The sequence below is a fragment of the Atractosteus spatula genome, chromosome 22 (genome assembly GCF_055471065.1).
Source record: "Atractosteus spatula isolate fAtrSpa1 chromosome 22, fAtrSpa1.hap1, whole genome shotgun sequence".
Taxonomy (NCBI): Eukaryota; Metazoa; Chordata; class Actinopteri; order Semionotiformes; family Lepisosteidae; genus Atractosteus; species Atractosteus spatula.
This window is the reverse complement of record NC_142727.1, coordinates 10,787,265-10,813,969: the sequence shown is the minus strand read 5'-3', so window position 1 is coordinate 10,813,969 and position 26,705 is coordinate 10,787,265. Positions and strand designations below refer to the sequence as shown.

Below are 26,705 nucleotides of genomic sequence, written 5' to 3'. Positions count from 1 at the left end.
GTCTACTTCCGATAATATTTTTGCTTTCATTAAAAAGCTGTATGGTTGTTCCAAACTGTTATTTTAAAACATGATATCTGGAAACAAGGCTATATTGCTGCCATGTTTGTTTGGACTCTCACATTCTGCTTAAAATCTTGTAATTCCCATGAAAACGTCGCATTGCCCTCGCCGGACACATTTGGTGGTTGCACCGTGAAGGAAGTTGTTGTGTTGTCCTGTCACTCTGCTGGCACCTGCTGTTCTACAGCGAGAAATACTGCAGTTTTTGAATCACGCGTTAGGAAGTGCGAAAAAAAATGCATTTTTGAAGTCTTTGTCGAGGAAGAAATAGTAATCCGTGGTCTTCTTTGTGATTTACATCAGAAGCTGCATAAAATTTGCATTTAGGACTGAGATATTGCCTTTACTTTTTTTTAATTCTGCGAAAGACATTTCTAATGTGTAGCATCCCCCCCCCCATTTTCCATGTAGGGGAACTGTGCAGCAACACACCCTACTTTTTAACAATATCAGTAAAGAAAATAAATCGGCACACATCAAGTTTCATGTTATGCTTGAGTACAGTTTTCTCTGGCTTCTGTGCCTTTTGCCAGTCAGGAAGCGAGGAAATGAACGTCGTGGAAATTTACCGAGTCAGAGAGCAAATCATGTTAAAGGAGAACCCATCTTTCTTGTCTTTGATCCGTATACAGTTAGCTAAATTAACCCCTTCCAAGTATATTGTACCATTTATTGAACAGCCTGCACACATTGTTTTCTTAAGCCTCGGCACCTTGTTCATTATTTTATAAGAGACCAATTTGAACTGCTGAAATTATCGACTTAATGAGAGGCAGATTTGCTTGTACAGTGTAGACTGTTAATCGCATTGACCTTGACTCGTTATAGACAGTTTTGAATATATTAACTACCAATTATGGCAATTATGCGCTGTATCTCTGGGGTTAACTGAAATGGGGGGGGGGAGTGAATTGGGATAATTCCTTTCTCATAAAGTACTACACATTTTCATTATGTGTTTTTTTTTAATAACCTGGACCAGCGGGCTCCATAACTCGTAGCTGTTGCTAAAAGACGCCCGAAAGGTGCTTCCAGAATTGAAAGTGCACTGAAAATGTTTGATGTCAAGACCTAAATTGCACTGAATTGCGGCTGTCCTTAAAAGCACTACTCCTGAAAGCGCACTGTCGTTACTGCACGATTGGTAAAGTTGCTCAAAAGCATTCATTACGCTTCTAGAAAATGAGTACCATTTGGTTTCTCAGTACTGTAATTATCTGGGCGGGGATCTTTTTTTTTAACACCTACACGGTTTGCAAGTGTCCTACTAATGCCTACGCGAGTAGCTGCCACTATGGACGTGGTTGAAAAAGTCTGCCTGCCCCTTTAACTGTGTGCTGTGCGCTCCCTGTTGTGCTGCGATTTGACAGCTCTGCGTCCTGCGCATTCCCGATTATGGCCCTCTGACTGTGAGAGGGCTCCAGTCGCTATTCCGGGAGCGCTGTTCACAGGGACTAGCCGCCTCCGAGGATACCAACCGTGTCGTTTTCGGCTGAAGTGGAAACCGTAACTATACAAGAAAACAAGGAGTTAAGATTACAGCTTCCTCGCTGGATGTTCGGCACTGTGGACACAGCCCGGAGACGAAGAGGAAGGGGGGAGAATTTAAAAAGGAAAATATATACAAAATAATGTATCTAAATTATTACTAGTGTCGTGCTTGCTCTACAGACGCTGGCATTACTGTGTATTAAACCTTGACAATGATTTTTTTTGTTAAAAAAGGAAAACTGGTTGCATAGGTTGCCGTTTAGATGTGCAGTAGCGTTAGTAAATAATCCTAACCCACTAGCTATTAATGATACTGTAACTACTGACGCGATTATATTCTGATGGACATTTGTGTTTATTATTTGAACACGGCTACAACAAAACAAAAAAAAACAGCCAGGGGTGACAATATCAATATAACCCACATTGCAGCTAATACTATCAGGATAAAAATCAACTACGCAAGTTCCGTGTATCAATGGAATATTACACAAGACCGAGGGAGCGGGTCTGAATGTGGATTCTGAAATAATGTGGGATGTTAACCGGAGCAATGTAAGGCGACATAACCTGGACGGACTGAAGCACCTGCGCTGGTAAATTTCTTAAGACTAAGAGTGGTCAGTGGGGAAACTCGTTTTCACACACACAAAAAAAAACCCACGAGCGAGACAACGAAACGAAGGGACAGATTTTTTCCATTCTCTCATTATTTTTTTGTGCAGTTTGCATACCTCAGCCATGCATCTTTCTCGACGTCAAGAACATGACGCCAGGACCCCAGCTGTCTAAACACACGCGAAACTCTCGACAGGAGAGGAAGACTTTATTTCACTCTTGGTCACAAATAACCAGGGCGACCGCAGCAAGCGCCCTGCAGCTGAAAGTGTGCCGGAGACCACCGAATATGCGAATATTAAACACAGAGACATTTAATGACATTGTTGCATTAACGTAAGCCTGTGAGAATATTTGTGTATTAGCGCACGTTTATCTATCGTACATCATAAATGATATGAATATACATAATGTTTACATAATGTTCACCGCACTGTTCATACATCGAATGCTGTATATTATTTAACTCACGCTCAGCTATAGGTTCATTTCGGATGCCCTTTTCCAACATCGGATGTCTAATTCAAACATCCTTTGCCATTCCTAAAATTTGTGACTGCGCCCCGGATGACTGACATATTTCATTTTATTATCATCGTTAGGACATCGTAAGGACATAGAGAAGAACAGAAGGGAAAAGAAGCAGGCGTTCTCTTTTTTGTTTTGTTTTGGCTTTTGCTGAATTCGCACTCGGACTGCACGTCAAGCATCAGCTCCCAGTACTTGGATAAGGGTGGATATTAAGCATGGCACTAGTACGGCTTCAGGATGTCGGCTGGTTCCTTTTAGTTGCGCTGTTCTTCGCCTCCGTCCTGACTGTCCTCTCGTGGCTGGTGCAGTATTCGAGGGGAGTATTGCGGCGGCGGACCGGCCGGCTGGGCTACCAGCGCGGCGGCTCGGTCTCTGTGCCCGGGACCGCACCTCGCCAGATCCGCGCCGGGGGCGTGTGGGGCTCCCTGCTGAAGCTGGGGTTCGGGCTGGACGGAGGAAGCGGGGTCAGCGGCGAAAGCGAGGCAGGGGTGAAGGGCCTGTTGTCATCCCTGTTCGCCTTTAAGTCGTTTCGGGAGAACTGGCAGCGGACCTGGGTTCGAGCCCTCAACGAGCAAGCGTGTCGGAATGGGGTGAGTGTCGTGACATTCCCAAAGCGGGCGGGGGATCTTGGTGTGATGCTTGATGAAGACGCAATATCCTTCAAATGGACATCATTATTGAATAGGTAGATATTTCGGACTGCCTGTCAGAATGAATGCATTTCTATTCATATGTCAGCTTCAAATGTTTTCTTTGGGAATATGAATTAAATGCCTCTTTTTTTTACCTTAAAGCATCGCTGGATTCCGCAAATTAAAGCCGCACTTTACAGTGACAAGCGAAAACGTCTCACTTTTAAACTTCTGTTATGTTCTAATATTGTTTTCAGTATGCTCTACCGTGAATCTATGTGCTTAGAGTTTGGGTGGTAGTTTGCAATATCATTTGTAAGTAAGGGCCAATGCCAATGTCTGTCGATAAGTGTTGATTTACAGCAGCTTACTTCTCGTCAGCACAAGAGATGCCCAGTGCTGTCTGTGTGGGCGCAGAGATATTGATGGGTGGTGGGAGTTTTAGGACATGATATGTGGGCATGTTGCTTATCTGTAAACTGTGCTCTTGTGCTCATCTGTTTTACAGATGAAGGAGATGACGACAATAAAGAGGGAAAATAGTCATTTTTAAAATGAACCACGGAGCTAATATTTAATCTCCTCTTGTTAATGCTTCTGAAATTTAATTACATATAAGTGCCACAGACTATTGTTAATTTACAGTAAAGTCAAACCTGGACTGTTTTAGGCCATGCAAAGGTTCACTTTTGTATTGAATGTATTGAAATGTTGAATAACACAAGCAGACAAACTTAGCTGCACAAAGGGCAGACCCCCAGACCCACAGAAACTTGACTGGTGAATCAGGCAGAGCTGGAACCCATTTCTCATCTCTTCACAAACCAGTTAGAAGAGATATTGTGAGGCACACACGAGCCAGAACTGACAGATACACTAGCCATTGCAGCCTGTACCATGTTTCTACGCGGGGGGACAGGCATTTACAGAGTCACCTCAAAAATAGCGACACGAGCAATCAAGGCACTGGTTGTGCAAGGGATCACTTTCTAACGTCTTTGAGCCGTTTTCAAGAAACTGCACCAAAGTCAGTGCAAACTTAGTCAGACATGCACGTGTAGCAGCCCCAGAAGTGACACCACCCTCCTCTGATATCTAGACAGTGTAATACTCAGCCACAGTAGGGGACTGGCCTTTTGGCATAGGGGAATTAACCACTGTCTAGAGAGTGGTGCTGTGCTAGGTCAGAGCCTGCGAGAGATCAGGGTCGAATCCCAGCAGGGGCAAGGGGAGTTGTACACAAGAGCGCCAATGGTGACCACAGTTACTGTCCCCACCAGAAAATACAGTCACGCCCTGCTTCCCCCTCCCCTTCTCCCTCTCCCCTGCACCCACTGGCTGTGGCAGGAGGATCTACTCTTCAGAGGTCCTTTTGTTTTGTTTTTCCTCCCCTGCATTTGATCTCTCCATATAAAAGCCAGGGACGAGATGCCCCATGGACATGAAATAAAATCGGCGGGCTACCCTTTCCGCCACCCATGTGTGAGGCAATAGAACTCGCTGGGATCAGAGCAGACGTTTGTGCAGGAGGGCTCTCGCACCACAGCAGGGCTCTGACGATGTGTCACACACCCTTGACCTGTGATAGTTTATTTGCCATTTATGAACATGTACCTATATTAACATTGACTATGGACTCTTCTTTAGGTGACTTGCTTTGAAGTTAGAAAACGTGACTTCATCTCCGAAAAGTCACTGAAATCCTGTTAAGTCCACAATGCAAACCAGACTTTTCACAATGCTGAGTCTGCACGATCAAAATCATGAGCGTGTTTCTGACTTCTGTGGATTTTGTACACTTTCCAACCTATTCTACAAGATCCACCTTGCAGTGGTTATTATAGGTATTTTGGATATTTGGTGCTTCAGGCAGATGCGACGCAGCTTTAAATGGAACTCAGTCTGGAAATTCTCACTGGCCAAAGGTGTCAGATTGCCTTCATAAAAAAAAACACGATTTATTTTTATAGAGGTTTTGAAATGACGTTTACTGCACAGGCAGGGTGAGATTACTCATCAATTAAATTCATGTCATTTCCAGGATTCCCAACTCTTTCCGGTTACAGCTATTCTATCCGAAAAGTCTTACAATCCAAGTAACATTTTTTGGTTCAGCACTATTTGATATCAGTTTTTTTTTTCAGTTTAATACCGATGTTAAATCTGATTAAGCGATTAAATCAAATTTGAAAAAGGGGGGTGATTTATATTCAGAGGAGCAGCTGATGTAAAACTACTGACTATTCACTTAACAAAGAGAACAGGGGCTGGATATGACGGTTCTCATAGGCCACAGGGCTTGTGGCTTTTGATCGACCTCAAAGCTCCAAATTAAGTCAAAAGCGTTCAAATCAGAGGCTCACCTGGACAGATTTAACGTTTTTGCGAGGTCGTTTAGAGCTTGCTATTTTAAAAGACAAACCTGACCTGTGCGTTTGTGTAAGACAGCCGGCGCTGTGGAAGAGTGTGCAGTGACTCGAATGATCCCACCTGACTGGCTGAGGGAGCTGGGGAGAGTCCACACAGGACACAAACCTGTGGCCCCCTGGGAACAGCTGTAACAGGAAAATATAAAACGTAACACCTAGTGAGAGGTGCAGTAATCAATGCCAGGTATTTACCTTCTGCTCTTGGAGGAATGCTGTTGGACCAGAAACGCAGTCAGCCCTGGCCTTGCCTGACAGGTTCAGAACATGGAAGAGTCACCATGAGTTTGCTCATCAGCAGCGGCTGTATTTTGAGAAGTTTTTTTTTTGCAATAGTGAAAGACATTCCTGAAAACCTCTTCGCCGGGTTAATCACTGCCAGATTCAAATGCCATTGATCACTTAGGCATCAGGTTAGTCTCGTCTTTTAGGGAAGGTATTCATTCCAATGGTACTAAGAGTCCCTTTGTTTTGTTGTCCATCTCACGTGAGCCTGTCACTGGCTGCAGAACAGCGACTGGTCTGGCCTATCCCCCATAACCACAAGATCTCATTCACTCACAGCGCAGTGTGTGTAAATACCATGGACCTGAAAAACCAGACTTGCAAGTTTGTACGGAACGACAAACTTGAGCTGAGGGTAATATCGGAGGTTTCGGCACATTCAAAAGTCATTCCAGTGACACCAACCCGTCATCAGAGCTAAAAATATTGTCTCGTCTTTTGACCTCAGCCAGTTTTGTTGCTTCTTGCTTACTAGACAGCTCTGCATCCACCAACAAAAAACTGAATACAGTTGATTAGCACTGTCGAAAGATTGCAGAGACAGCAGAAGTTCCTCTGCGTCTTATGTACTGTATAACAACCCGGATACCTGCTTCGTTTACTGTTTGGCGTTCCCACATTTTCGCTCGTTTCGGAAGAGTGGACTTGCCATAATCCTGTCACCAAAACAATGGAGATAGCCTAGTTTGGAGCATAGTTTTGTGAGCCTGTTTGAGAAACGATGAGAAAGGTCTGTTTAAAAAAAGGGGGCGGGGGGGTGGGGGGGGGGGATTTGTGCTTGAGCAATAAACATTTACACTTTAGTGTTTCAATTAAAATATTCTCAAATTAGAAGTATATTTCTACAGTCCTAAACAAATCGCAGGGTCATTTAAATACATTGTGTGCATACAGGCAATGCATTTAGAATTTGTTTTGTTTTGCTTTAGAGGTTTTTAAAGCAAGACGCAAATCTAATACAGCCCAGGCAGTTCATTTTGTCTTGGATCCACATTGTCGAATTTGAAGCAGCCCGGTTCTTGAGTTAATTCAGGCTCTGAATTTAAAGCTTTTACGCCTTTTCACCCCTACAGCCCCACCCCCCCTTTTCTGTGCAGTAACATACCCAGCTGATTCCCCTTCTCTCTCTCCCTCATTGCTCAGAGGCAGGCCTGAGCGCCTGTGATGACAGCTTCCTTGAACAGCCTCCCCTGCATTAGTGCAGCTCTCCCCTGCTCTCTCCCAAGCTCTTGCCACTTTTAAACAGCGCTTGCTAGCCACTGAGATTTGCAAACACATTCGCAGCCTGCAGGCCTTCACTGTACTCACTGTGCTGCTGAACACACAGCAGATCCACACTTCCAGGCTGAGCTAGAGGCACACTGCAGATTGGCACTCCTAACATGGAGACACTGAACACCGTGCAGCTGAGCTCTCTCACGCTGAGCTACTTATTGTACAGCAGCCCACTGCTGAACCCTCTGAACTACTGAACACACTGCAAAAACACATTGTAGCCTGCAACTCTAACCACCGATCTGCCACAGTGTGGTTCAGTACTCTTAACACTGTAGACTCACACTCATTCATTGAGCTGCTTAACACCTTCTGCTATAGGCTATAGGCACAGCTAATTACTACAACACATTCTGTTTTCTTAAAGCTGTGATTTACCTACACATCTCTTCAAACACAATACTTCCTAGAGTCGCCTTGGGATCACAGATGAGTAATCAAACTGAATTGCGTAGAAAGTGTTACGAAAACGTTTTTCCTACTTTGTCGTGTCATCTGGACTGAATTATGGTCCGTTCACCAATGGAGTCGCAAGATGGCTGACAAGGTTTGACCATCTGTCGGTTTCTTGGGAAGCTGTAGCATAGACACAAAGAAAAGGTTGCTTAGTTGAGCCTGAGAAGCTGCGGGACAGAAAATGGCCAAATATTAAGACCTATTATATATGACCAAGGAAATAATTTTGCATGACTTCATCAGAAATACAAAGTTCCTTATTCTGGCTGTCTGTGCAGAAACTGCATTGTTCTACATGATATCATATAACAACACAGCAGGAGGCGGAAGACACCCTGTATTTGTGGGTGGTATTTATCACTGATCCCCAAGACTGTGTTGATTTTGAAGACCAAAAAAGTTGGCTGCATCAACACCGCTGTACAAAAGCACATTGTCTCTGAGCATTCAACTGTCCATTTAACAAGTTTTGTTTGGCCTGAAAGGCTAACAGCCACCTTACTGTTGTTACCTGGCTGCACTGTTCATTCAACTGGCTGCACTTCAAATTACGTGCTGAGGAGGAGGGTACTCAGGCAACTGAGCACTGCTGTGTGGTGTGCTATAGTGTTACAACTCAGAAGAAAGACATTACCAGCAACACCTATTATCTTGAGAACCAGCAGGGGGTTAACATGACTTGAAATCAGGAGAAAAGTGCTGCTTCATTCGGTGTGTACCTTCACATGATCAGAAGTAGCGGAATGAATCTGAGGCCTGAGTCAAATTACTGGTGCAGAAGAGGTTTCTAGCTGTATGCCTGATGTATGTTGTTGTTTTCGTTGCAATAATAGAATAAACACAGATTCGTTCAACATTTTTGAGTTGGGGGCTTCAAAGGATTCAGCTAAACTAAGCTCACAATATTGCAATTAAAATAGTTTTTGGGCCCAACAAAAAGAAAGCACTGCAGTTGAAAGCAAAACTCCTTACACGTGTCCTGCATGGGGTCACTTTCGAATCCTAAATATTGAGCTGTAAAATAAAATGGCAAAAAGAGTCAAACCTTTGCCTAATGTGTAATATGTTTTGGGAGATGTCAGACCATCTTCCCCTCTTAATCAGCACTTACAGTGCCCTCCAGAATCATTGGCACCCTTGGTAAAGATGAACAAAAAAGGCTATGAAAAAAAATGATTATTTTTTTAAAGGATTGTTTTTTCTTTGAATAATTGTACCTCACTGAAAGGTTAGATTTCTCTCATATTTTCAGTGTAAGATCAAGCCGATAAACAATAAAGACATTTTTTCATAGCCTTTTTTGCTCATCTTTACCAAGGGTGCCCATAATTCTGGAGGGCACTGTACTGATTGAGATGGAAGTGCTGATGATGACTGGTGTAAATACAGTGATCCTGGTGAGCTTTTCCCCTTTGACCATCTTGATTGTTGGTAATATGGTAACCGCAGCGGGGGGGGTTCACTGTTTCGGAACAGTTTCGAACCTGCGCCGCGCCGAAGCAGGAGCTGTGCAGCTGTTGACTCCCATTCTGTGACAGCGCACAGCTCCGCCTTCAAAGCCCGGCTGTGCAAAAAAAACCCACAGAAGCGCTAAGAAGCTTTCTACCTCTGTAATCCTGGGATTTGGCAGACGGCCATGGCACAGCTGGCCAATGTGTGGCGTTACGGACAGGACGCCCTCTCAGGGCACACAGCACCACGCAAGCTGAGCTGCATCCCTATCACTAGACACAAGCTCTCATAGACTAGCAGCCTATAGGTGACAGTTTAGACTCAGGCCAACATCTGTCTTTATTCAGTCCTTGCAAATCAGTCCTTTCAGATGATCCATTTCATACCAGGGAATTACCAATGGCTTTTCCTCCAGCAATTTTTTAGGGCAGTGATTAAGATACAGGGACTTAAATGCCCTACAGCTATCTTGCACACATTTATCATGCTCGTATCATTTATTCAGCCTCGTTTCAAGAATGACAGCTGATTTAGCCTGCATTCTAGGAATCCAAACCAGACAGGGGGAAATCTTTTGCCAGACTTTTTCCATCCGATTTACTCCTTCGTTGCCTGTATGGATACCGTTGGCTGTAAAGTTGGGAATTTGGTTGGGAATTTGTTGCATTTGCTGCACAGAGAGGCAGGATGGGAATGGGTCCGGAAGATGTGTTTGTGCGTCTCAGTTTCCCCCTGCAGACACTCGTTTGGGGACACTGCTTTAACAGGGGGGTTCAGACCAATCCAGTGCATCTTTGGCCAGTGTGCGCAACGGCATTAATGACATAAGGAGCGCACGGACATGTGTGAGTGGCGAATAAGACACGATGCTTTTGCTCCCTTGTGAAAAGAGGTTTGCAGAGCTGTGTCCTGCATGTGCCTGTTGTGCAGGATTAATCAAAAAAGAGGTCCCGTTTTGTCCACAGTTTGGTCCCGTCTGACTTTCTACTTGCGTACACTTGCAAACAATATCCCAAGGTCGCGAATGTACTAGTCTCATTTCCTAATAATAACAGAGTCTAAAAAATGTATGAGCTGGTGAAGCATTTTTATACGGGTGGTCCTGTGCCTTTCAACACACTTTTGCTGTGCTAGACTTAATGCAAACCTAATTTTTTTTATACAAACCTCTTCATCTACGAACCCAGCTACGCCTCCTAAGCCAGCAAACATGAGGATCTAGGAGTGCAGGAATATTTCTAGAACAGAAAAAGAGGGAAAAAAGGTTAAGAAATGCCATACTTCAGTTCCCCACATCAGTGCCACAGCCACTCTATTTAAAACAGATGACCAAATTTAGACTTTACAGGTGAACTGGATGGCTTTTGGACTGTACGCGTCTCATCTTAAAAGGCCTACTGTTACTGGAAATGTCATACTCTTGTTTTCCATGCACTATTGTACCATGCTGCTGCTAATAGGAATGTCATATTACATGCTTGTGGAGAAACACAGTGCACCTTATTCATGGAAACACGGGACTGTAATTATGTGCTGGAAATGTCCAGAATTTTAAGACATTGAAGATTAAGAGCTCTGCAGGCGACTGTTCAATTGTACCTTTTGCCTGGGGGCTTCTAAAGGGTTTTGGAGCTGCAGGACAAAGCTTCCAAAGGCCTTGGGTTTTTGAAGCTAGTGTAACCAGACTGACAAAGCACTAATACTGGAGAGAGTCTTTTGTCTCTGTGTGTAGAAATATGAATATTTTACCCACATATTGAGGCATGGTGGGATATGAAGGGTAAAATCATTTAAAGCCACATAACAGCAGCATTTTCATGATGACATGAAAGGTTCAGACAGTGGTAGCAACCTGCTAACACCTTTTATTAGAGATAAATATCGGTCTAATGTTCCAACTGCACTTTTTAAAAAAAGCAATTTCTTCACCCTCTGAGTGAAGCAGGTCCTTGAGGAGACTAAGAAAAGTGGATTCAGGTAGTGTCAGAAAAACAGATTGAGCTGGGTGCTCATATCTCACTGTTTTTGGGCAGGGGAATACCTTTTGTGCAGGGGAATCTCTGTTGCTATGCACGCGTCTGTGTGTTTGAGACGTTTCCCTAAGATAGGCTGTATTTTGAAGACATCGGCTGGTGTCACTCTGGGGTTTAGAACAAGGCACATATTTATTTTTGCCTCCCTGGCATCGACACATAGAAGTCAGCCTGTGCGATCAGAAACGCAGGCCTGCGCGCTCACTCCTGAAGAAAACACTGCGGCGCTGTGCTGGATGGGTCGAGCTCTGCCTTCAGGGGGGTGATATTTTTGGTGTGCCCCGAGACCTCTTGCAGCAGGGAGGGGCTGTGGACAGCACGCTGCTGCTGAGCCCAGGGTGACCCCGAAATCCAAACACCCCCTCTTAGCCTCCTACTGCAAAACGATACTCTCTTCCCAGGTGGCCGTTTTCAATCCCTGCCAGTTGGCCACTCTTGCAAATGTGTGACTCTGTATGGAAACTGGCAACCCACGGACACTTCAAAGCTGAGCACACTTTGTGTAGCCTTCCCAGCTTCCCCTGCTGCGCTGACAGGATCAGCGCTTAAACCATTTTATTAAGCACCTCTGTGCTCTGACTCGGCCAGTGCGTTGTTCCCCACGTGGTTATTAAGCATCTGCATTCAGGTGCCTGAAACGCATTCCTTGAAGTCTGCGGAAGGCGTGTTCATTTCTCTTCCCACTGCCGTTCGTGAAAGGAGTGCTGCGGTTTGCAAAGTGAAAAGCCCTGGGCTCATGCAAATATATCTGAAGGGCCTTGTTTGCATTTAGCTTAGTCAGAGCTTGGATTTATATTGCAAGACGAGATGATGAAATCTTTTTCTCTTCCTACTGCAAAAGCAGCATGCATACATGTACTATATATATGTGAAAAACAGTGACGAAGATAAGGAAGGGCCAGAATAACGCAATTAGCATGGATGATTCATTCTCAGTTATTTAAACAAAGCAATGAGATCTGAAAGGAAAACACTACCTTTCATTAGTTTATCGTAAATGGAGGCATTGTAATACATCATAATTTATTGTTGAGTCAAGGCCATAAATTGCTTTAAAATAGCACACATGGATGTACTGGTAATTTGCGTGTATATATAGACAGACTCGCTGTATATTAAGGGATAACCTTTATTTTTCTTTTCCTTGGTCTATGAAAGAAAGTTCGGGACTGAAGGAGGGGGATGGCGAGTGTAATTCGTGACAATGGGATTTGATAAACCCTCCTGAGCCGGGTGTATTACCTGATTAAAGCTGCCTAATGAGCTCTTCGAACGGTGCGGCTAATCTGGTGGTTGAGGGACACTGAGAAGGCAGGAGAGACACCCTTGTGAACGGCAGGACATCCTGCTCCTGGCGTTCTGTCCCACCCCCCCCACCCCTGATGGCCCCACCGGCTTGTACAGCCACATCAGCTCACCTCACTTCTGAAGTCCTCCGTCCTATTTTATTCTGAATCCTTTTTGCGTAGGAAGGAGTAGGAAAAGGTGACTTCATTTTATACAGCCACTCGGTTTGGATCTTTCTGGGTCAGTACTTGTACAGGGTCGTGATTCGGCAGGGCTGGGGCTGTGCTAGGATGCTGGGCAACGTGTTTGTTTTGATGTGAAGCAAACTACAGATCTGAGACTGGGGAGGTGACTGCATCTAAACTGCATGGGCTAGGATCTCCTATGGTTCCCCTGCAGGTCCAGGCCTATATTAAGGCTTCTTTAAGTGGAATACCATCAAATTAATTGTTCATCTCCTTTTGTGTGCTCTGGTGTTTTGGTCAGTGCTGAGTTATACATCTATGCAGTCTAATGTCAATGGTCCTCACTTTGAATATGTTAAAGAAGATATCAGAACATAAGATAGGTCATTTGGAAACAATGTTTTACCTCATAATGATACGGGCCCTCTCTCTCCTCTCCTCAGAGCTCCATCCAGATCACCTTTGAGGACAGCCTCCAGCTCCCTTCCTCGGCCTCCATCAGTCATGTGACCTGCACGGACCAATCAGAGCAGAGCATGGTGAGCTCCCTGCCTTGCCCAACATGTCTGGGTGGTCACAGGAACATCAGTTCAAAAGGAAGGTTACGAAAAAGAGGAGGCCATTTGGCCCATCTTGCCTGATTGTTAGGTAGTCGATCTGAGGATCGATTCGTCTCATCGACTCAATTTGAAGAAGCCAGGGTCTGAGTTTTAAGAACATAATTGGGTAGCTTTTTACGTACTCCTACAACCCTTTGTGTAAAGACGTTTGGGTGTCTGGCGGTGCCTCCATTGACTTTTGAGGAGGCTTGTACCATGGTTAAAGTCTCAAAGTCTTTAAACAAGGCACTGAGCATCTCAAAACAAATTGTAGCCCAACTCTTAACTTGTGTCTTCCTCCTAAATGTGTCCCCAGAGCCAGAGAGCACTTTGAGCTCTGACTGGAGAGGTTACTGGACACCCCTTCCATAACCTGACGCTATTTCTGCTTTTCTCTCTAAGTCTCTGGTTTTCTCCCTCACAGGTGTTGCAGTGCCACTGCGCGGTGGACACAGTGGCCTTCCCAGTGACGGTCACCCAGCAGTCACCCGCTGCCGTCTCCTTGGATACTTATCAGGTCGCCATGGCGCCCATGGAAGCTCAGGTAAGAGGGATGTGCAGGGTTTGCATTTGTGGGTAAGAGTGCGAGTGTGAGAACGAGCCTGTGTGAAGTGCAGAGCAGATGGATTAAGGTGCTGCCCAGTTTCTGTGCTTCGTCTTTCGCAACACGATCGCTCAGTTGTCCTCTTCCCGTCTCTGTACGTCTAACTGGGAGACAATGTCCCGAAACCCTGGCATTTTTTGATCGAATGGAAGGAAATAAGATGACTTCCACTGTAGTAATCAAAATCTGTTGCAGAATCCGAATTCCATCACCCTGTTTTCCTTGAAAACAAGAATGAAATGGCCTGGGCTGAGCTGAAATATTGAGCTAACTTCTTTCTCTTGAGAAAAGGTTGTTCAAAGACGTGTCATACCCCACAGGGGACTCAAACCAGCACAAACGGTGCACTCAATCAGACACAAAATGGTGGCGCTGCTGGCTTTGTTTACATAAAAATAGTTTGCATCCCGGGTGCTGTGTACGACTTGTGGACTACTCCTCCTGTGGATAGACCTCAGGCAGCTCCCGCACCTGGGTTCCTGGACTGACGTGAATTCAGCTGACGGCTTGAAGAAACAGGTTCAATTGGCTCACACAAGGTTTCACATTACCAGCGTAACCTGAACACCACATGCTGAACTCTGTGTTTCTATCCGTCTTCACCTAATTCAGTTGGTCGTCTGCCTGGAGGAGGTGGAGGAAGAGGGCCTGCTGGTGTCCTGGACTTTCTCCCAGCAACCCCTGCTGTCCCTCACCGTCACCCCACGCAGGGTCCAGAGAGAGGTAAGAGCCAGGAACCCCAGACGCCTGCAGTGCTGTGGAAACACCCCAGCGCTTGTCCACTCAGACCAGGGCTTATCTGCAAAAGAGACACAGTCTGATAATTTTCCAAGCTTTTGTCTCCCTCGTGTTCTAAAAAAAAAAAAATTAATTTCCCATGACCAGTGGTCTTGTTCTGGGGTTTTACTGAGCAGAGGTACAAGAGGAATTAATGGATTCGGGCTACTTCAGACGCCTGTAGTGAACAGTGAATATGTTACAGTTTGCACACTGCTGTGCAGATGGCAAGCTGCCTTACAAAAGGCTTTAGAACGAGAGGAAGTTTTTGAAATAGTTGTATGGAGATCAAAAACACTGAACCTTGGGTTCACCAACCTTCTGGAAGGGACGGTGTATACACGATGTCTCACTGTTCATGTCCGTGTGGTTTTTGCTGCCCAGGTGAATGATGGGAAGGTGGATCTCGGCACTATTGGGGAGCTGGTGAGGGACACCATCGTCAGCACGCAGCCAGCCATGATCATCAACCTTAGGGCCTGCATCTCCAGCCCTGCGGTGAGACACGTTTCCCAGCACGCTTTTCTAATCACTATGTCGTTACGCAAAACTGCAGAAATGGTAAAGGAACTTAAAGGGGAACTGCAATGCTATTTTGAGGGGAGGTTAGAAAAAATTAGCACTGATGAGTGCATTTCAAAGCACAACAAAAGTAAAATGTACACAGTAACATGTAAAACCTCCAATTTACACTACAAAATAGACCACTTCCAGGTCTGCGCAGCGCCAAGTTCTGCGATTCAGAACGAGGCAACAAAACTTCCAGTGACGTAGAGCGGCCCTATGACATTGCAAACAAGCAGACTTGTGAATTCATCTCTTGTAATCCAACAGAAATATTGCTCTCGACTTCGAGACGGTTTTGCGACGAATCCCACTTGTTAACCGCGCGTGCAGACCACGTTGGCACATTCCCATGGTGAAAAACGCCTGCTGCACATTTAATTCCGCGCGCTGAGTTAATAACCGGCTGCAGTTCGTTTCCCGTGGCGTGCAGGCATTCGTGACCCGAACTGTTTTTCTCTCGCCCGAACCCCCAGGCGCCGGGCGAGCGGCTCGTCAGGCCCGTGCGCTCCCCCTCCCGCGCGGTCTGTGCGCGCAGGCTGCTGGTGCAGCAGCTCCGGGCGGCCGGCCTGAGCAGCGGGGCAGGACCAGGAGGTGAGACCGCACGCCCGCCGGGGCTCCAGCGCACAGCGCTCGACTCCCACCCGGTTTTTTTTTAATATAAAAAAAACCCTCCAGTTGCAACAAAGTCTCACTGTGCGAAAACTTCACAACGAAGCAAGGGACGATTGAGATCGCTGAGCAGCTAAAAATCCGACAATTCTATCATTCAGTGTTGCCTGCTTTGAAATAACCTCACGTTAATAATGCACGTAGGAGAAAATGCATGAGATTGATTATTTTTATTGTAAAATTTATGAGCCAATGTATTCTTCTCAAGGAGCATTTGTTACGCCTACCGCAACACAGTGTTGTAGTCCCGAGGTCTCCAGCTTCAACAAAACAGGCAATAAACATTATTAAAACAATAAATAAATACTAATAAAACAGTACTATAATAGGAGATAGAAGAACACCGGAGGTTGTGTGGTCTGAGGCATTAGAGTGGATGTACCGTTCGGGAGCAGTGCGGTGCTCAGCGCAGTGTTTGACGGCTCCCCCAACAGGCCAGGGTGAGCTGTGCTGTGTTCTGGACCTGGATCCGCCCACACACCAGGGAAGGACCCACTTCCTGTCTCCCTCGGGACCGGACTGGGAGCTGGACTGGAACGAGGACATCACTCTGTAAGACACCAGTCACATTAGGAGGTTCAGGGTGCCGTTGGCCCCAGCTAACCTGTTTGGGTGGCTAGCATCAGCCTGGGCCCAGCTTGTTCCAGACTCCCACATCCCTTTGCTATAACGAAGTGCCCCCTGCTCTCAGCGGAAAGCCTGTCAGCCTAGTTTCCTATTCCGTCTTCTGGATCAGTGGGTCCCCAAGCAGTCTATTGGGATGGGATATATTGGATGTTGTCCTCATGACAACAGAAACGGGAATATCGGAAATATGCATAGATCATTTAGAATCTAAACGATTTCAGAATTAGCTGATAAATATTTTACTAAAACCTAAGCCCATGAAAATCCGCCATTTTGGATGCGACGCCCGAGGTACCCCCAGGGTTGAGAACCACTGGAGTACATAACTTAGGCCCCTTGTGGTCTTATCTGTTCAAAACTAAAAAAAAAACCCCAAACATTTGTCCAAAGTGTTTCTCTTTCCAAGGAGGAGGAGTCTCAGGAGAGACGTTCATAGTGCTCGGTGATGGTGAATTAGCAGAAGACCAGCAGTCTTGCTGAGCAGTCACTTTTGCACTCATTAGTGGAAATGCCTAATATCAGCATGTTTACAGTACTCACATTAGCAAATAAAGCATGGAATTGCTACAGGGTAACACTGTAACGTAGCCAAAGTGGAATCAGTCTTAGCATGTATGTGTTTTATGCAATGAGTGAGAGGGACAAAAAAGGGCTGTGCAGATTTGTAAATAGTGGTGGCGCTGGAAAAGACCATAGCGTTTGAAACCGTTTGAGAGATTCCTGCAAAGCGATGTGCTGTTGTGTCTTTACAGGGATCTGGGCCTGAACACCAGGGAGCTGAGAGTGAGGCTACTGGAGAGGAACAGAACGAGCGGAGGAGAACGTATGGCTCTTTAAATGCAAAATAACACCGCAAAATGCAAATTAAACTCTAGTACTTTCCAGTACTCATTTTAAAACAATTATCCTTCGCTTACTACCCCTTTTCTATGATGCCATCAAAGCTATAAGTCCTTAATCTACATGTAAATGAGAGATAGTGGTCAATCAGACCGTGCCTTGAGATTTTAGGTTTACTTATCTTCACTACCTGCATTTAAAACCGTAATTATTCTTAAACGATTGTTTTTTAAAACAAATACACGTGCACGGACTGTGACAGGTGCAACTGCGAGGATGTGGCGACCTCTTGTGGACAGATGTTTTAAACAAATTGCTGAAGGAAGAATTCCGCCGTGAGCGACTCACCCCGTTCTCTATATTTGTGTCGTGGAAGCAGTGCGATTACACTCAGCTATTCTGAGCCCGAAAGGGGACCCGTTTTCTCTTTCCTGCAGAGTTCCTGCCCGGCCAGGCTGCTATCCCACTGGACATCGGTCAGAAGGCTCCCACTGGCCGACAGGTCCTCCCAATCAGTCCAGGCCCAGGACTGCCATTGAGTGGCACCGTCTCTCTGGAGGTCTGGAACCTATAACATTCAATTCAAAATGCTTTATTTGTTTCCTTGGGGGGGGGGTATACAACACATAACAATCAAAAAACAACATTTCTGAGAAAAAAAAAGTATATCCATACATGATAACAGCAAACGGACCATAAAAGTTAGGTATTAAGGAAGGTATTAGAGTACATGCTCATTTGTAGAAGGATTCTAATTCAATGATCAGGGAGCTGGTTGCAGGATAATCGTGTGATCTGGTCGCAGGCCGATCAGCCCAGATGGAAAGGTTTTTAACTCGAGCTAGTGTCCGAGGCTGCCGATGTGTGGCACCACGCCCGGTGTCTGTCTGCTAATGGGAAAGGGGCGATTCTCCTGCAGCTGGTGTATCTGGAGCCCGGAGACCCCCGCGCCTGGCCGACGGCCACTCCCCTCCGCACCTCCCTCACCCCCACGAAGAAGGTGGAGATGGACCGCACCATCATGCCCGATGGCACCATCGTCACCACGGTTACCACCATCCAGTCACGGCCCAAGCTGGACTGCAAGCTGGGTAAGGCCGCTGGTGGGATGGAGACCAGTCTCTCGGTCACGGGGTCGTGGCAGTGATTCTCAGCCCTGGTCCTAGAATGGGGTAGAGCACTCCATGTAAGATAAGATCACTTTATTAACCCTATACAATTTCTTGCATTAGGAATTTGTCTTTTCGCACACCCCAGCTTGCTCTCCATGAGACACACAGATGGGGAGAGACAAGCTTGGGGTCAGAGCGCAGGGTCAGCCATTTATACGGCGCCCCTGGAGCAGTTGGGGTTAAGGGCCTTGCTCAGGGGCCCAACAGAGTAGGATTCCTCTGCCAGCCATGGGATTTGAACCTGCAACCTTCCAGCCACAGGCGCAGATCCCTAGCCACAGTGTCACCACTCCGCCCATGTCTCCTTTAGCTTGCATTCCAGCTGAGGTGAGATCTTAATTAGGCTAACTGATCTCTAGGTGTCTGAAAGTCTTAAGATGTTGGTTCAGGTTAGTAATGACCATCAACAATGAACCAACTTCAGAGTTTCACACCTATGCTCATTAAGAGTGTTTCAGTAACTGGACATCTGGAGATCAGTCACTGTTCACAGTGTCTAGACACCATTAATTGGCCACCTGTTAAGAGCTATTTCAACAGAAATAAGGCATTTGGGAAGCAAGTGGAGGAGAGAATGGGTGGAGTTCTGTTTGTTACGCTTCTATGAACATTTTCTAAGCAAGAAGTTAGGAATATCTAATTAAGGAAATTAAACATAACTGATTAAGTTTCAGTGATTAAAGCCAAATTAAAAGCCAAGGGGAAATCTTCTCGGCCCAGAGCTGAAAACGTTGTGTAAAGCAGGGTTCACACACTCATATTCCAGAGGGTCCAGTGTCTTCTGATTTTTTTTCACCCATGTTCTCAGTTATGTCGTTGAAAAAATCATTTAATTAGCTGTGTACTTGCAACACTTCTAAGCAGGCTGACTTATTCCCTTCATAAAGGGTACCGTTAACTACAGTATGTCTTGTGTAATAAACCATAAAAGACACGTCTAATTAAGACTATCGTGAGGTTAGTTGTCGACGATTCACGTTGGGCCAAAAGCTAGAAAAGACCCTCCAGGAACAGTCAGAGAATTATCACAAAAGAAATGTCGTAATACATGGCTTTGTTAATTGTGCGTCATCTATCAGGTCAAAGCTGCAAAAATACATTTAAAAGATAGAAGCAAAGTTGTCTGCAGTTTCTTGAAGGGGAATTTAAACTCCCTGTTGATCTTCGCTTTTGAGAAATAAGCTGGGTTTGATTTGCTTTGGGGAAGTGGCCTTCAGTGGAAGGCAGGTGGGACTGTCTCTGTCCTGGGTGGATCTCCTAACCCCAGCATGCATTTCCCTCCAGACTCCCCCTCTTGCTCTCCCTCCAAGGTGGAAGTAACGGAGAAGAAACCCACCGTGCTTGTGGAGGAACTCCAGGAAGGGGTCTCCGCTACCACCAGCAGTAAGTCCCACGCATAGGCAACGCTTCCTGTCGGGAGAAAAAAAGCCCCTAAAGATGCCACTAGCGATCTGGGCCACACCAGCATTCAGACAAGTGATGCAGGCCGGGACAGAACAGAGCACCATGTGCCTCCAGCGCAAAGGGCTTACCGATTACATCCTCACAGGGGGCAAGGGGTGGGGTGGGGGTTGTGGTTAAATCCGAGTAAAATAGAGCAGGGGGAGTTTGCACGGTTGAAGTGTGTAGAGAGCAATATAACTGGTTAAGTGTTATTTGGGGCACATACAAATGTGTGCTCTTAAAGGGGAACTGCAACGCTATTTTCATATTTCAGGGTTTGGAAGAATCAGCATAGATTTGTGAATTTCAAACCACAATGAAAGTAAAAACGTTCACAGTAACCTGTAAAACTTCCAAAATATGTCAGCGCCATATTTTGCCATTCAGAACGAGGCAACAAAACCTCCGGTGACATGAAGCAGCCCTATTACATTGTAAACAAGCAGGCTTGTGAATACATCTCTTTTAATCCAATAGAAATCTTGCTCTTGACTTCGAGATGGTTTTGCCGATAAATTGAATTAACTTGTTAACTCTGCATGCAGGTCACGTTGGAACATTTCTGCGGTGAACATGTCTGCTGCGCAACCCATACTTATTCTCTCGTTCATCGCATTACATTAGTCTTTACAGTGACTAGCGAGCAGGAAGGGCCACTTCATGTCGCAGTGCATGGGAACTCTCGCTCTTTACCCATGGCGAGACCAGCAGTTGGCGACAACATGGCGATTTACTGTACTTTCACAAAGCTCACGGTTTTGTGCTCAATTCGAGATTTGTGAACAGGACAGGGATCAACCCTTTGTAGAACTCTCCAGACAGCGCAACCGGGCGGGCTCCCTTCCCCCTCGCAACTGCCGCCGGCCCCGGTCCGCTAGAGCTAAACTCGCTTTCCTTCCGTCGGGCAGCGGAGAGCCACCTCTCGAACGGGCTGGACCCCGTGGCCGAGACCGCCATCCGCCAGCTGACGGAATCGGCCAGCAAGGCGGCGAAGAAAACGCCCACCAAGAGGAGCACGCTCATCATCTCGGGGGTGTCGAAGGTCAGTCCATACGCCGCAGGGAGGGAAAACAATCTCGAGCAACGCTTTCAAAAACGGATTAGCCCCTTAATATAGCAGAGTATAGGCTTGTTTAAGAGCTCAAACAATGTAGCACTTCCTTTCGACACTGTGAAGCATCTCATCGATCCCATCTGTATCTGTCTCAAACCTGAAGTGTAGTGTGGCTTTCTATTGGTCGGTCCCGTTGTGCCGGCGAGCGCTTGAAGTTGTCACCGCCAACATGACGCCTCCCCTCTGCCTCCCAGGTTCCAATCATGGAGGATGAGGCAGCCCTGTCAATCAACTACGCTGCAGCGATGGACGCCGCCCTGCAGGGGGAGCCCGTCCCTGGGGCTGCCAACCACAGCGGGGCCTCCTCCCAGGGTGCCGTGCAGCAGGAGCCCGACGAGACCACTCGCTCGGACATCTCCGAGCGGCCCTCCGTGGACGACGTCGAATCCGAGACTGGCTCAACTGGAGCCCTGGAAACGCGTAGCCTGAAAGATCACAAAGGTACCCCTGTCCGATTTCACATCCCTTTTTCTCCCTCCAGCACTGCTACTGCGTAGCCTCCACCTCTTGCCACAGCTTGACATGTTTTTCTAACCCTCTCCAATCCGCCCTCTTCTCCCTCGTCTCTGCAACCCGGTCCCGGTCCAGTGGGCTTCCTGCGCAGTGGTACCAAGCTCCTCTTCCGCAGGCGGCACCGGCAGAAGGACCCCAACCTCAGCCAATCGCACGAGGACGTCTCCAATCTGGGCAACGGCTCGGCGGTGCGCAAGAAGTCGGGCAGCTTCTCTCGCCGCCTCATCAAGCGCTTCTCCTTCCGCACCAAATCCAAGAGCAAGACCAGTGCCAACGGTGGGATGGGCGGCGCAGAGGACTGAGCTGTTGGGGGGGCTGGGGAGGGGGGCGGGGGAAGGGCAGACAAAGGCGTGCAACGCAGTTTAATTCAAGAACCTGGGATAGATCCCTGGTGCACGCCCCTCGTACCAACAACCACTTAATCCCGGATTCCACGGAGCGCTGTGAGCTAATTCCTCTGGGAACGGGGCTTTTTAAATGTTCAATTCCAGACTGATGCCCACCTGGGATACACAGGAGAAGGGCACTGTGTGTGGCATTTTGACTTCCTCTACAGTAATAAGTCCTTATCCCCCACCCCCCCCCTCCCCCCACCAAACTAGCCTCACTGAATGCATCCAAAGTGAAAAGAGTTTTAAATACCCGGAGGACGAGTGGCCTGTACTGTTCATTTGTTAGAAGAAAGGGGCAGGTTTATTTTGATTGCACTATGAAAATGAGCAGAGAAAATACTCTATTTTTTAAAGGACTTTTTAAATCCTGCAGGGAAGGCATATTCTCTCAATCTCACCACACGCTAACGGCCTCTTTATTTGATTAGAATTGTTCAGTTTTGACTGCACTGCAATCAAACTGAAACTGCACATCACGAGTTCTTTACTTACAATTGCAATTCAGGTCCAACAGTGGCTAAACAATTTATGAAGGAACTACATATTTAAAGGGTCAGTGCAATAGATGTACACAGGAGGTTACACTACTCTGAGAAAACTCAGGTATTCTTTACACTACAGGTCCCATTGCTTGCAGTAGGAGAGGGGGAGACGGGTGTTGGGAAGGGTCACATCTTGGGGTGACAGATTTTGTATTTTTTTAAAAAAAGAAGAAATTATACTTCTCCACAGGTCTTCATTGACATGTAGGGTGCAGGAGAAAATACCCACTCTCTTTCACAGAGGGGTGTCTGATACTTTTTACAAAAATACACCACTGGAGGCATCCCAGTGCCTACACACACAGCCGCCACTCTACGAGCAGAGTTCTAGGTCCAGTCTATCCGCACGCGAGGCTCGGAGTTCCTCCTTCTTTCCCGGGATCTCTGGTCATGGGTCTGGCTAAAAATGAAGCTAGGAACAAGATAAAGCAAAGGGGGCAGAGTGGACAACTACAGGTCAGCAAGAACTCATCTGTAACTGCAGTCATGGAGATTTGGGACTCTTAAGCCTTCCTTTTTAGGAAGAAGGATGTGTGTAAAAATAGTGCCGTTTGCGGAGCACATTATTTTTGGGAAGTTTTGAAAGGAACCCTTGGATCCGCATCGAACACAGAGCGGCTCTGCCAAGAGTTGGGTCTCCTCTAGAGCTCCCTGCCTCCTTTCTTGAGGCTGCTCATTTGGAAATATCGGAGTGATCTTCTCCTTCCTGGAAAGATTCTTTTGCTTGCTCCTGTATTTTTTTTTCCCCCAACTGGATTAAGATCAAATTCCTCAAATACCAGCCCCTGCCTTGTGAAACCTAACAATGCCATGAAGAAGATGGGAGAAACATGACCATCCATCTTTCCCCACTCTGTACAAGCGCCAGGAGTGAAAGATTCTAGGCCACTGGAGTTTGTCAGTATAAACCACATCTGAGAAAACGGAAAAAGCTTCAGATGACCAAACAGTTACTGTATTAAGTGAGGAACACTCCACTAAGCCGTGCTACAGTAAAATGTAGTCTTATGGGGCATTTCAATAGCTATAGTACATTTCCATTTATCAGGGTAAGGAACACTAGCTACTAAAGCACATTCCAACATTCAGCTTTTCTCAAAAATGAAACAAGGAACAAATACAACTAGCGCTGAATGAACTCAATTGAAAACAGACCAAGTGTCAGAGCTGCAGTCAATGTATATGAAGGGGCTGTGGCTCCCTTACTAAAGTACTAAAATCATTCAAAGGAAAAGGAGAGGGAAGTATAGTGAATTCCATGCAGTTCTGGAATATATGGAATTTATCACACAGTTGCGAGTGGGGACACATCATCCCTATCTATCATCCCTCCACTCCAAACTCTCAGTTTCCGGCAAGCTGTGATAAATCAATCGCAACAAGACAAGGCCTCAGACCTCACAATCCTGCTTAGAGACTATTTTTCCTTAAAGTATAAACTGAAAACACTCAAATGCAACTACTGAGAAGTGCAAACGTTTCGGAGTACAATTCAAATTTTACAGAACTGCAAACCGACATTTACCATGACTTTGAAGCTTCTATACTGTAGAAACCAAGAGATTCGAGCCTGAAGCGTTCGTTCGTCAAGCCAAGCTTTATTGTATGCATACAAGGAACTACAATAAGGACCATAATAGTTATAGTATCTATCGTAGTTCAAAGGGGATATGGCTCTACACAGCTTATATATACACGTTTCTCTACACACTCCCCCTCCTGTCTTTGAGGTAATGTTGTCACAACACTCCAGGACTCAGAAAGCACTTAAACCTTCCTTTCTCATCAGGCGTTTTGTGTAAAACTCAACATTTGGGGGGGAGGGAAGCATCTGTGCTTAAGCAAGCGTGACGGTCAGAATTTAGCATGTGAATTCAGCAGGAGTTCACAGCTCCTACCACTATATGGGTACAGAGTAACATACAGATTCTGCTAGCAGACCCCATCGCACTGTTCTCCTATGCCAGGGGGAGCATAATCGCTGTCATTTGAATCTTCTCCTCAAAGGTGTTTCCTGAAAGAGGAAACCGAGAACCTTGCTGTGTACACTAATGTATATAATTCTTCTGGGAGGTAGATTTACTGAGAGCTGGATTTTTTTTTTTTAAAGAGAAGAAATGTTTAACTCCAATTCCGGAGAGGTGCAGAACACGCAGGTTGCTTCCCAGAAGCAGTGAACATCAAAACAAGAAGACTCCGGTGCTGTAATGTTTACGATTGAGACCGATTGTGCAGGTGCGCTGCAGGCACAGGCAGAGAAGAATCAATGAAGAGACAATACTGTTCAAGTACCTTCCTGTCAGCTGCGGCTTCTTAACGTTCATCACACACTGCAGAGACAGGGCCATGCACTTGGGCTCCATTTACCACCGTCAAAACCTCAGACTGCTCTACTGTTGCATAACGGGCTCATTCTGAACCTGTTACAAGGCAACGCAAACCCCTAGGAAACCAGACTGTGTAAAAGTCTCCTGCTGTAGCAGGCCAGTCTTTTGGCAGAGACGAATTCAAAACTCTTTGGCATGCTATGCCTCAAACCTGGGAGGTGTGAAATCTAAGATGAGCTAAATACCCCGCAGTAGTTTGGATTCTAGGACAGGTTGGAAACGATTCCAGAAAGCACTAGATTATACCACGTCTCTCCGATTAGTCTCTCTCGGAGTACCAAAAGTGCAAACCTGCTCCCGTTACACTTCAGTTTGCCTTTCATCGCTGTCCCCTGCTTCAGCTGAAAAACCACTGAAGGAACACTGCTTCCTTTCAGCTGTGCTCCAGATCTCCAGTGCTAGGTGTTTACTCAATTCACCTGCTTGCTTGTTTAGACTTAACTAGTATGTTCTGCAAAGCTGGGGGTGTCAATAATACTCAAGAGTATGCTCTCCGACACAGAAAATGACTCAGCTTTTTCTTGAATTGCTTGCCATTATTTTATTTGGACTTAAACAGCTTTTACTGGTTGATCAATTTGAGGATGAGTTTACGCAGTTGAGAATGAGCATTTTTGTCTTTCTATCCGACTGGTTACATTTCATTCAACATCTGAGTGAGGGACACTCTGATACTGATCCAGGGTTGATGCCAGGTACAAATCCCAGTTCCCCTTTTAAGAGCGGAGGACAAACTGACAAATACACCCCTAAAATAGGAAGCTGAAATCAGCTAGACTCCAATTAAGAACTCAGCTAGAGTAAATTCCAGAAGGCAGTGTTTATCTGGTCCAGGGTTGGGTACAACTGCACTGTGGTGCAGTGACACACATCTCCAATCTTTTCCTTTCTTGTGACAGGGACTTTCATTAGCTAACTGAATTCCTTATGTGCTTAACTGGACAAGTTGAAGCCCTTCCTTGCTGTTGGAAATTTAACAAGCTTATAAAACCCACTTGACAGTGGCTGTGAGGGCTGGACTTGGTCACCTCTGCTGTGCAGCCTAAGCACTTGCTCAAACTCAGACCAGGAATACAATTTTTGTTTATCTCCCCAATGTGCACCCATCAGTAGCAAATTATGCTGCTATACACTGGGAACACACCATTCCATATATTACTGGGTTTGTAATTTGCAGTTGGAAGAGAGGTTGAGATTTGAGGTGTAGCCTGCTCACCCAGATAACTTTACCCATTTTCAGGGTTTTAGGTTTCTGCAATCATGGTGGACAGAGCTGTGAGATCTGTGCTTCTGGTCTCCGGTGGCATATAACCACTGTAAAAGTACAAACAGGTCCCCCCTAGCTCTCCACTATCCCTTTCTGAGCTACTCAGTTTCCTTCCCCTTGTGTCTCTGCTCCACCTAACCTCAGTGTCCTGGTCAAGAGTCCAGCGGGCTTGGCCTGTACTTGTGGCTGGTTCCATGTGCTGTGGTTCTCCTCTGCACTCTTCTGTCTCCAGTTCCTGTGTGCTGCTACGACAGTCCCTCACCTGCTGTTGAGAGCTGCTTTCCTGGATATTGTAGTAGTACTTCAGTTTAGGGAATCCTGTTTCTTTTACAATGCTGAATATAACAATGATACAAAAACAAAGCCTTTTTTTTCTTTTTAAATGTTTGGAATCTGGTTTACACTACTGTAATGGATTTCATTTAACTTATAAATAAAGAATCAAACTGATATAAAGC

At 46.0% G+C, this 26,705-nt stretch overlaps 1 protein-coding gene across 1 annotated transcript; it reads left to right on the top strand.

Annotated features, from left to right (window-relative positions):
* Positions 1-1,440: 1,440 nt before the first annotated feature.
* On the top strand, positions 1,441-26,705 carry c2cd2l (c2cd2 like). The gene is made up of 14 exons (XM_088940035.1): positions 1,441-3,293; positions 13,178-13,273; positions 13,758-13,877; positions 14,550-14,660; positions 15,099-15,212; positions 15,755-15,872; positions 16,385-16,502; positions 17,330-17,400; positions 17,855-17,976; positions 18,337-18,508; positions 19,874-19,972; positions 20,941-21,074; positions 21,341-21,587; positions 21,735-26,705. The coding sequence occupies exons 1-14, from the start codon at positions 2,919-2,921 to the stop codon at positions 21,959-21,961; spliced, it is 2,124 nt and encodes a 707-aa protein (XP_088796161.1). The 5' UTR covers positions 1,441-2,918; the 3' UTR covers positions 21,962-26,705.